The 11,562-nt window shown below is 33.1% G+C and overlaps 1 protein-coding gene across 1 annotated transcript in view; it reads right to left on the bottom strand.

Moving 5' to 3' along the window:
• Window positions 1-2,125: 2,125 nt before the first annotated feature.
• LOAG_18113 (hypothetical protein) overlaps window positions 2,126-11,562 on the bottom strand; it is a 15,861-nt gene continuing 6,424 nt past the window's right edge. The window contains exons 13-34 of the mRNA XM_020450781.1: window positions 11,226-11,319; window positions 10,998-11,150; window positions 10,636-10,824; window positions 10,279-10,408; window positions 10,003-10,167; window positions 9,502-9,651; window positions 9,293-9,382; window positions 9,039-9,152; window positions 8,569-8,769; window positions 8,021-8,161; window positions 7,851-7,934; window positions 7,024-7,224; window positions 6,405-6,587; window positions 5,860-6,033; window positions 5,420-5,528; window positions 5,171-5,265; window positions 4,742-4,968; window positions 4,299-4,480; window positions 3,986-4,102; window positions 3,445-3,628; window positions 2,849-3,035; window positions 2,126-2,421 (exon numbers count right to left, since the gene is read on the bottom strand). Of these exons, the coding sequence (XP_020305497.1) occupies window positions 2,215-2,421; window positions 2,849-3,035; window positions 3,445-3,628; window positions 3,986-4,102; window positions 4,299-4,480; window positions 4,742-4,968; window positions 5,171-5,265; window positions 5,420-5,528; window positions 5,860-6,033; window positions 6,405-6,587; window positions 7,024-7,224; window positions 7,851-7,934; window positions 8,021-8,161; window positions 8,569-8,769; window positions 9,039-9,152; window positions 9,293-9,382; window positions 9,502-9,651; window positions 10,003-10,167; window positions 10,279-10,408; window positions 10,636-10,824; window positions 10,998-11,150; window positions 11,226-11,319 (3,377 nt within the window). The 3' untranslated portion in view covers window positions 2,126-2,214. The remainder of the gene's footprint in view (window positions 2,422-2,848; window positions 3,036-3,444; window positions 3,629-3,985; window positions 4,103-4,298; window positions 4,481-4,741; window positions 4,969-5,170; window positions 5,266-5,419; window positions 5,529-5,859; window positions 6,034-6,404; window positions 6,588-7,023; window positions 7,225-7,850; window positions 7,935-8,020; window positions 8,162-8,568; window positions 8,770-9,038; window positions 9,153-9,292; window positions 9,383-9,501; window positions 9,652-10,002; window positions 10,168-10,278; window positions 10,409-10,635; window positions 10,825-10,997; window positions 11,151-11,225; window positions 11,320-11,562) is intronic.

The raw sequence follows: 11,562 nt of genomic DNA, 5'->3' as shown, positions 1-11,562 counted from the left end.
AATGGAGCTATACGGTCCGGAGATTCAGCTGTTGTGGCACGAAGCTCATCGAGTAGCACAACGCGGTCACATGATATTTCCGCCGTTTCCAATCTGGACAGTAATGAGGCGCTCATAAATTCGAGAAGGCTAAAAGTTACATTTTCTTTTTTAATTGAAAAGAATATATTATCATTGTCTTTTACATTACAAACAATTATGATAAATATTGATTTTCATAGCTTTTAAAAGTAATCAAATGTAACTGTGTTATAGAATGATTGTTATGTCAATAGTGAATGCTAACTATTTCATGATCATTAATAATGAAGTTTAAATTGCGTTTACTGATCAAGATATGATTCGCAAGTGTCACCGTCATATAAAAAACAAAAAGAAAATTTCTTTTTTTAATGATAAGTACTTTTTGTAAACCAACTGCTATGCTGTTATTTCACTTAGATATGAATTAAGAAGCTTATAAAACAGAACAGCCAAAATTCGATTTGATGGAACAGAAAAGAAGTTACCAAAATATGAGTACAAACAATCCATGTACATATTCAGGAAGGGGTTCCTCCTTGTATTACTAATTGAAATCTATGAAGAAAGAATGATAAGATTAATCCTGATTACCTAATATAGGCACATGAATATGGCAGATCTGGAATTGGAGAGATAGCTGGTTAGGTTAGTACCTTAGTATTATACCAAAAAATTGGAGGAGGGGGAGCAAATGGTAGTACCACCGGTGAACATAAGTCAACATAAACATATTTCTCAATGATCAGAAATCCCAGTCAACATAAACATATTTCTCAATAATCAGAAATCCCATAAACAGAATATAGTTATTCCCTTGCTTCATAATTAATGTTCAAATTGATTTTGCCTTCACATTCTCTTCAAGTTTTTTTTAACAAAGATTATTACTATACTTAGTTGAGAAAACAACATATTACACGACTTAAAGTTTTACAACATCCTCCCTATTTCAGCTCTCCTGAATTTCGAGTAATCGCAATTCAAAATGATTTAATTATGAAGACTAGAATAACTCTCAATTTAGCAAACCTCACATACAGCAAAACCGTCCATGTCCAAGCATCTGCTATACCATATTATGGATCAATTTTTCTGACGCAAAATTTTGAATTCAAATAAACTCAAATACTAGTGATCTATCTTTGCAAATCTGGTATCACCTAAATCAATAATCCAAATACTTATAGAAATTGAAGTACCAATTAAAGATGGAAAGATATGCGTAACCGTGGTAAACCAGCATGGATTACGATCGAGATGACCATTCTAGCTTTTGCGGATGAAAACAATTTCGAATATGACACATTTATTGTCTCAATTATTCATCCTTAAAATACAATTGAAAACTTGACAACCGGTAAATTTTCGAAATAGAAAGGAATGAAAAGGGGAAAAGGCTAACTCCTGAAATCCATAAACATCTAATTCATTATCCTAAATCGTTACCAAAAAGAGTTCATTATATCCTCTTCTTATACTGATCAAATGACATAAGACAGGATAAATTTATAAATAAATTAGTTCAGAACGCTGAAGATAAACATAAACTCATTATCGACAATGTCCATCTATTTCAAGTGGACAACGTATTATAGGAGGTTCAAAGCATGCGGTAAGGATGATTTGGAAAATTTGAAAAAACTTTGGAGAGTTTTGCGTTAATCTTATGTATTTTCATCCTATTCTCGACACTTCTATTACATCAAAGGTTTCTTTTTGATTTTACCAAAGCCTGCTTGAACATTAAATAAAATTTTCCAATAATGGTAAGCTTCACGCAAGACATAGCAAAGGAGCTGACCAGGGGAAATGTATAATGCTAATCGTTTAATCTATTGATAAGATTGTTGATGGTATCCCTTTCCAATTTCAAAATAGGGAAAATCAGAATCAGCAAACGATAACAAGACTAAATAAAATAATAAAATAAATCTCGGACATTCAAGTTTGGAGATTTATTTTATCATTTCATCTGGTAGCTATTTATCACTTCATCCTTTAGCCTTTACGCACTGCAAAACTTTATACACTGCAAAATAATCTACACCATCATAAATAATTGTTCATATTTGACTAAATAATCACATTATGTTCATTGCAATTTAGAACAACAATTTTTCACGCTTAATTTTTTTCATTTTTTCATGCTCCAAGCTTAAATTTTTCAAATTTAGTTAAAACCCTAAAACATTATTCCTCGACTCTGCTCAAACACATTATCGTGTCGATCAATACTTTCGAGGAAGGCGACTTCAAACATAAACAAAGCTGCTTGACTGCTTCGATTTGCGTTAGGAAATACGATTTTGCTGACTTTGCATTAAGTTCCAAATACGCGACACAAACATTTTGTAGCACTTGAGCCAACGGTACCCATGTTCGTCCACATCCAACATTCTGCAATGCTTATTAATCAACAAAGTGTTTTGCGAAGGCAAACAAAATCCTTAATTTGTGATTAAATATACAAATAACTTGATTTAAGCTCAAATGCTTATTTAATTCAATTTCGAATTCATTTGTAATCAAACAAATTCGTTCATTCTGAAATGCTTGTTTCAGTTTTGTTCATCGCTTGCATCATGTGGTTTACCTGCCAGTACCTAATGCTATGAAAATCCAATAGCATCATAATCATAGACACTGTTCAGAAAATTGATTCATAACGTCATATTTGCACTACTTTCCAATGGCTTAATAGCTTAATATGGATTAAAAACGCTATCAACTGGATGGATGGATAAAACACATGAAAAACACTTTCTGTTCTTTCGCTTACTTTAAGCGACGGTAACAATGATAGTAGCAAAGAACAAAAACAGACTTCAAAAAGAGTGAAAAATGTCTGCAAAATGGATTGCAAGCGATCAGCTTCTTCGAAAGACTGAGGAGCCAAATCTAACAATAATTTTGGAATATACAGTAATAAGGACTGGTAACTGTTTGTTCGTAGTTGTCGGGCTGGGAGTTGTGCAACTGATGCTAAGCAGGCGGACAGCAATGGTAAATGCCTGAAATGATATTATTCTAACATTATTCTGTAATACCATTCTGTTTTTCGATAGCATAAACAGCGGACTTTCTACTCCATAGAGATTACTCATACGAAAAATTTGCATTATACAGAAAAATCTATTACTTATCAGCTTGTTTGTTTCGGAAAAGCAAGGGAATTGTGAAATATGACAAATGCTGGGAAGTAAACTTTACAGCAAAAAAACTGCAACATTTGCATAGGAAGTGAAAATTGGCCGACATTAAAGAATGAGATTCATATGCTATATTAACTGATATTCTTTTCGCTTTCTACCGTACGAACAAACTAGAGCTAGAGCTTCTCTGTTAAAGAATTGAAATCATTAAGAAAACAATATGATTAACTCCCTCATCAAAAAATATTTGAATTAATCAACGTCTAACCTCAATACGACACATGGTTGACTGCGCGTAATTTGAGCCAATGTACTGATCTTATGATCAATTGAACATGCAGGCGTAGCTGCGGCAGAAAATAATTCCACAATAGCATTGTGGACTGTCCGATCTTGGATGCAAACGGAACGATATGAGTCGATCACTATTGCATCGTTTTTTAGTCGAGCATCTTAAATATATTTGAAAAGTGCAACAAAATTATATTAGTGATTAATAACAATTCCAGTAACTCTAGTTCGCCTTTTTCCCGATAAGATTTTACACCGAATATTGCATGAATATAATAGAAATCATTGTTAAACACAATGTTAGTGTCGAATCGTTCCTTTAACATATAGGATAGCCAATTACGAGTAGCGAGAATTATTTTTAAAAACAAATTCAATAGAAAAAAATTCGACTCTTCCATAAAACAATACAAAGAAAAAAAAAGTAAAAAATCTAGAGGTCTTGGCAGCATTCAAGAAAATAAAAGGAGCAGGCTTTGACGCTATTTAAAATTGAATAGCAATAAATCAAATGTAACCTGGAAAACGTTTCACAAAAGCATCAGCTATCTGCTGTGCAAAACGTTTCCGTTGAATATTGTCTGGCGAAGATAAAACACGGGAAACTTCAGCTATCATACCTTGTGTTAAGTCGCCTGGAAAAAAAATCTTGGGGATTTTGAAATAATAAAAAACCATCCTATTCTTCATTATCCCAGAAGTATTTAGATTTAGTCAGAGGCAGTCTCAAATCAAACAAGATACACGAATCTAATCAAATGTTAGATATGAAAGCAATAGAATAATTAAATAACGGATGTGAAACAAAGAGGATAATAACAAATAACATACGCCGAATATTTGCATTATTTTCCAGAAATTTCATTAACAACGTTATAACATCATTTGGATGACATTCCATTTCAGCCAAAACATATTGGATGAAAACACTGCATTGCTCAGTCGAAAGTACATATGTTTTAGAAGCATGGAAAGCACTGATAACAGTTCGTATAACTGATATGCCTGTAAATCTGCAACGAAATGGCTATACTTACAATGTTTACAATGCTTTTATAAAAACTCAGTAAGGCTCACCCATCAGTCATTTTCACAAGAGACATAAGAGACGAATAACTATTCAGACATTTATTTGATCCCTTTTGCAAGCAATATATTTTGCTGGATATTACCGTATTTTCACGTTCCAAAAAGGAACAGTGGTAGAAGGATGAACAGATGAAAATCTCAAAGTGGAATTACAATTTAGCAAATTTTAACTTCAAAGAACTTACTGAGATCGATATGATTCAAGCAGATACTCAATTATTTTACTCAAAGTGGCTGAAGAACACGCTGTCGGCAGCAACGAAATGATATATTGTAAGGTTGGTGCTTTGGATGAAAATAATATTTCCAGTATGGTATGAGATTTACTACCAAGATCACCATCATCTTTATGAGGTAATATTTCCGGACATGTGTCCAGAAATCTTTCCATCAAACGGCTTTGCATATCATCCTGTGAGAAGCAGCTTCCATGATGATATATAGCGCTATAGATTATGCATGAACACACAAAATAACCATGGAGGCTTTTAGAGTAAATAGTTAAACAACCGGTAAAAGAAGCACAAAATATGTGCAACCAAAGAATTAGTCTCAAATATACCTAATACCTGGAATTTCTCAATAAAATATTTTACGGATGAACATCAACTAACCATGCCAACAGAATTTGCTAGACGCATGAGGATACTTTCCGGATCATATGTATCGTAATTTGGCGAGCATGGACTTTCCGTTTCGATCGCATATTCTATAAATTTACATTTTCAAGTCAAAAAATTCTTTACGGAAAAATAATATTTAGATTTAGTAACAATGAGCATGATGTGGTGATAAAGAGAAAGAGGTAATTTAATGAAAATTAAGCTCCAAGTAATTGAACAAAAAATAACAGTAAAACTAACCTCCACCACGACTATACAAAATCCTGCGTACAGATTCTGGAATATGAAGATCAGATTTGTTGATCACACTGTTGAACAAGGAATCAAAATCGCTGATTAATGAAGCATCCTAAAATATTCGTATCTTGATACCAATTTTATCTTATGTTTAATCACGCTTCAAGTAATTGCACAAGAAAGTTATTACTTTCTTGTTCAATAAAAAGTAAAACACACCTCCAGGTCAAGGACTAGGTAACAGATTCATTTTTTCTCGAAAAATTACGGAATTGTAATCATCGAAGCGACTAGATTAAGCATAAAACAGAATCGAGGGAAAACTGCAATCAAATTGAAGCGCCTTAACTATTAAATTAGAAGCGATCCCCGACCAGTCTATTAAATGCATGTAGAAAACACGACCGATTTTTTAAGATTGGTTAAAACTACCAAAAATTTACTTTATTCCTCGAAATAACTAGCGAGATCAGTAACGGTACCGCAACTGCTGCAACGGATAATATAGTCGGCTTAGCTTTCAACAAAGAAATAACAGCTCGAGAACATTCCAAGTTGTTTGACAGTTCAAAAATTACCGACGACCATTTTTCCGGTTCGCTGCCTTCTTGGATTGCCTACAAAATGATGGATTCTTTAACTTAATCAAAGTATGGCTTATTTATTCTCTTTATATCATCTTCATCATATCAACTACTTATAAAAGTAAAAAAGACTTGCTGCTATGTCCAAATGTACATATCTTAGCAAAACAAAAAGCAAAGATAGCATACATCTTTTGTAATATCACTTCTATTAAACAACAGTCAAAGTGCATTCAAAAACTGCTGACAAATGCGATTTAATAAAAAGTTGATGACCATAGTTTTTTACAATTTTTTAAGTTTTATTAATTCGACGTAATTTGTAAAAATTTTTAATCACATGCCCAGATATATTTGAAACTTGAAGATAGAACTTAGAACAAGATTAAATCTGGAATTTCTACCTGTTCAATACAACTGATTACTTCCTTGACATTCATATGATCAAATGTTAATCGTTTCACATCAACATCATCCGTATCGAATACTGTTGCCGTTGAATTCAATTCTATACCGATATCACTTTCATCAACTTCCTTTTTTACACATTCTTGTAGATTTTTTGCTTCAGCTACACGTTTAAGAAACTATAATGGCTGATGAAAATTGAAATTTGAGCTTTAATTTCTCAATGAATTTAATTAACTGGAAAGAAAGAAGAACATATATTTGTGGTTCCAATTCCACCTGCAGACAGAAGTGTAAGATATTCCAGCTAAAGCTTGCTTTCAACGTCTAAATTTCGATTTTGATTATGCTATCCTAAAATACACTTCTTGAAATTTGCTAAGATAATGTGTTGTAAACAAGATGACTATATGAATATTTCATTTTACCTTCCTATACTGTAAAAAAAAGTCAAAACTCTACCTTCATGAGATTATTTTTGTTATATCTCGAAATAAATAAACTATTAATATGAAACTTATTCGAAATTAACTAGAAAAAATTAATTTATCTTAATTAAATTACAGAGCAAAACTTTAATATACTATACAAGCGATGAAGCGTAAGAAATTCTACCTTTTCACCACCTTTGGCGTTTCGCAATTTATAACTTCGGACAAACATTGATGCTCTTTGAGCTTCTTCTAGCAAGTCACCTTCCAACGGTGTTTCATCAGCATCTAGAATTGCTAGCAGCTTTGTGCAACTGTATGATGTCAGTGCAAATGACTGAACAAATTTCAAAGCATCTCTAACTTGCATATCATCCATTGCAACCTAAAAAAAGAACACTATATTGAAGCAGAAAATTGAACTTGATAACTTATTAAATTAAACTGAACCCAGCAAATTGAATCTGAAAGGATGAATTTATTAAATTCCATTCCAAAATGCTGGTGGATTTAGCAAATCCTTCCTCTTAGGACCTATAATTCCTCCCATTAGACTTTCTTACTTGATTTTATACGACAATACTTTCTGTTTGGCAACGAGTTAATTAACAAATTTTCTCTTTGTTGCAATCACAAAAAGGTTTTCAAAATACTTTTCAAAACACTGTTGCAAAACATTGCAAAAGCATCAGCAAAGAAATTTGTAATTTTTGCAAAATATATAATGCGACGTAAACAAAAGTCAGATAAGACTCGGCATCATATATCATAATTCTTCCTTATACAGCAACTGATTAGGGGATAGTCACTACATCAATTCAAAAATATGAGGATTCAAATTCTAAAAGTTGGAAATCTAATTTCAGATAGTTTATATAACTCGTTACTTGTACATAAGTGAATAAATACAGTATGAAAATCCGGAAGATTCTGCCAAGTGCATCAGTAGTCTGTACAAACTTAAGCAGTCCTAGTAATGAACCAAAAAACAAATTAATAAATAAGACTAACGCGAATGATTCGATCATCTTCAGTGCGAAGCATTTTAAGTTTCAACCAAGTGGGTAAAAGTTCAACACCATCCGCATTGAGAACCTTTAAAAAATGAGGTATCAACTACGGAACAACTTACAAACATTAAACACTAAAATTTACTGAAGATATACGCCATGATTCTGTACCTTTGGTCGTCTTCCTGATGCTGGAAACCAAAGATCCATGAGAACTCGTGTAGCTAACTTATCCTTCTTCTTCCACTGACTGCACAATAATTGCAGCATCCCACTAACAGCTGTTGAAATCATCGTTAATGAGCATATCTTCTAGAACAATATCAGTGAATTAATGATGAATCACGAAGATAACCTAAGGAAATTATCATGAATGTTTGAAGATTTTCTGGTTACTACCACTATTTAAATAATTATTTACATTATTAACTGATACTCGAAGTTATTTGAGTGAAGTTATTTGAATGATTTAACCGATATTTAGAAGCCAATATAAGTTAATTAGCACTGAAAAATATTACGTTAGAGATTTAGGAACCAAGCAAATATGACTCACAAATATTACTGCAATACTGTTAGAGATTTACGGACCAAACAAAAATAAGTAAACGCAGATTATGATTTACTTAACTCAACAACTTCTAATCTTAACTCTCGAAATCACCTACGAAAAAGTACCAAGAATAAGGAACGTCAAGATAAAGTGAAAGTAATGATACCATATCTGGTTTCTCAATGCAAACTGTCACTTTTTTAACATTTGCTGGTAAAAGTGCTTCTAATTCTTCTGTCCATTCAGCTTCATTTTGCTCAACTTCCTTGAAATATCTTTCATAGAAGCTTATGGCATTTATTCGAATGATATCTGCTTCTGTGCCATCTTTTAGCCGCTCAACCATATTTGAAATGTAATGTGCGACCTGAAAATCATTCCCCCTAGAATAATTATAAGCGTAACAATGTAATGATAGAACATTTTCGGGCCAGTCTGGCAACAAAGCATATTTCTTCATCGGCATTTCAAGTTTCGTGCTCGTATGTATCACGAAGTAATTGGCGGTTTCTGGGATATTATCCTAACCAATCTTTAAATAAGATCACCTAAATAACAGTATAAGGCAACACTAGTTAAATGGTCAGCTTTTCAAACGATGAAAGTCGAATACAATATAATCAACAGAATACTCACCAAATGTAAATTTTTCGAGTCTGCATATTCGAAAAGAAATGTCAAGTAATCCGATAAACGATTTAAGTCGGTTTCCACTGAGCAGGCTTGTGATAAAAGAGCACAAATTCGATGCTAAAAAGAACAGAAAAACAAAATCAACGAATAAGATAGCTTCAATGAGAAAAAATGATTCCACTTATAACGAAAGAATCAAAAAACTAATCCATTGAATTGTAATTATACAGAGATCTACGAAGAAGAAGATATGAAACCTTTAATTCATTAAAATATGCGACTTTATGAAGATTTCCGGCTGGTGCTGCATTTGCTGTTATTGGCAATACTTGTGTATTTGTCTCATGCTGCAAATGGATGTATGATTCTTATTTATTTCATTTACTACATATTCTAAAGCAGCAAAATTTCAAACATCTTTGTAAAAACAATTACCATCACCTCAACACAAAAATGAAGAGCTTACATCAAGAAGTAATGCCAGTGAATGAGCGGCAGCACAACGTTCGGACGCCGAGTGAGCAGCAAGATGTACTGCCAGATATTCCAGTGTTTCCAATACTGAAGCTCTGGTAGCAGTAGGACTCGTTATGGCATTATGTAAACGCTGACGCATCTAAATTGAGCATTAATTGCAAAATATATCTTCTACAATGAATGTTAAAAAAATTGTGATTTTTGAGCTGTACCACTAATTTTAGGATGTGTTCAGATCATATGTTAAAAGGACATATGATCCTTTAAATCTCGAGAATCTACCTACGTCTTTTCCATTTCCTGTCACGTGAATTAGACTTAAGCTGGTACCCTTCTACAACAAACAAAAGGATGCAAATAATATCATATTCCTAGTTTGATATGCTTCTTTTATTTAATGCTAACAACAAAGTAGCACACAGGGGATCCCTGTGATTTTATTACAAGGCTCAAAACACCAATCATTAAGTGACAATTCAAAGCCACTAACCGCATCCAACCTTTCCATGTTTGGTGTCATACTACTATAACATGACGAAGAGGAAGCTATATAGTGCAGAAACAGCTCACAAATACATTCGAGAGGTAAATGAGCTATAGCGTTTGAGTTTGATTCCACCAAATTTATTATAGATGGTAAAGCTTTCGAGCTACCCTGAAAAAATTGCATCAGTTGGAACTAAAAAGGAGATACGATGTGTTAAAGAATGATGTCGTCATTTTTCACGCAACAGAAATACAGACTTATCAAAAATTAGCAACAAACCTGAGATCTGACAATATCTGCTAGCAAATCAGGATCCCTACATTCGCTCAAAAGTCGTGACAAATCTAAATCTTCATTGAGTTTTTCCAAATCACGCATGATGTTATCCGGAAGCCGTCGGCAGACGCCACTAAAATTCAAAAATTAAATTTGGTACAACACGAATGAGCAGTCATCCATGAGTACATGTTTGACGTACTAAAGAAAATAACCTTTATCATCCATGACTATAAGATTGACATTCTTGTAACTATCACCACAGTTCAGTAACTCACAAGAGTATGGTCACCGCTAGGAAAATCAGCTGATCACAAATTAGAAATAGAAAATTAAAATGAAGAAGGAAAATCGACTGACTTTATATCCAGGCTGCATAGTTTGTTCAGAAGCTTTGAATCTGAATCACTCACTTCCATTCCGGCCAGTCGAGCTTCCAAAGTTTTGATTGTCATTTTTTCCTCATAAGCAGCCTTTTCATCATCTTCAACTAGTTTGTCTGCATATATTCGATCACCCATAGTTGCCATCGGTGGAAATGAATAATCCCTGAATTCGCTGATATTTAATTATAAATGTATAACTTCACCCTGCGTGACACTTGAACATCTCTCATAATCTTCCAGAATGAATCCTCCAATTCCGAAATTTCATCAACGCAGTCCAATGACATTATGCAAAATTATCATATTATTTAACACACACTTTTTAAAATAACTTACCATGTCAAAACAATTTGTATGATAAGTTTTAAATTTGGATACTTGTAGTACACCTCCTTAACCAATGTATCTATGTTTTGTGATGTCCATATCAATGAAATGAGCCATGCTTTCCAATACAGCGTTCTAACCGCCAACGTTGGAAGATCTTCACTGAAAAAAACGAAAAAGGTAGAGATGAAAACCTTCAAGTTCGTGTGTAGAAAATTTTTACAAAGTAATATTCACTCCTGAATATTGAAAGTTGGCGGTGGTCTGTATTCCGTTATTTTGAATAGATTTTCCAATAGAGTACAACTGCTGACTGGAACCATACTACCACCTACAACTGATAAGTTAATTTGCAAAAAAAATTGGTAGCTTCAATGAAGTCACTAGGTATGTTAATATCCGTCAAACAGAATTATAGGAAATATGTACTGCACTGATTCTCTACAATTATCAAGAATTACCACACTATTCTATCCTTCTAGCAAACATCTGTCACTTAAGCTCACCAATCAGAACTGTATAATCATTATGGCATCATATAATTTAAACTACGTGAACTTAGTCGGTAACGTAT

This window comes from Loa loa, assembly GCF_000183805.2.
Source record: "Loa loa unplaced genomic scaffold supercont3.198, whole genome shotgun sequence".
NCBI classification, from domain to species: Eukaryota; Metazoa; Nematoda; class Chromadorea; order Rhabditida; family Onchocercidae; genus Loa; species Loa loa.
The sequence above is the reverse complement of the archived record's forward strand: the minus strand, read 5'-3'. Positions and strand labels throughout refer to the sequence as shown.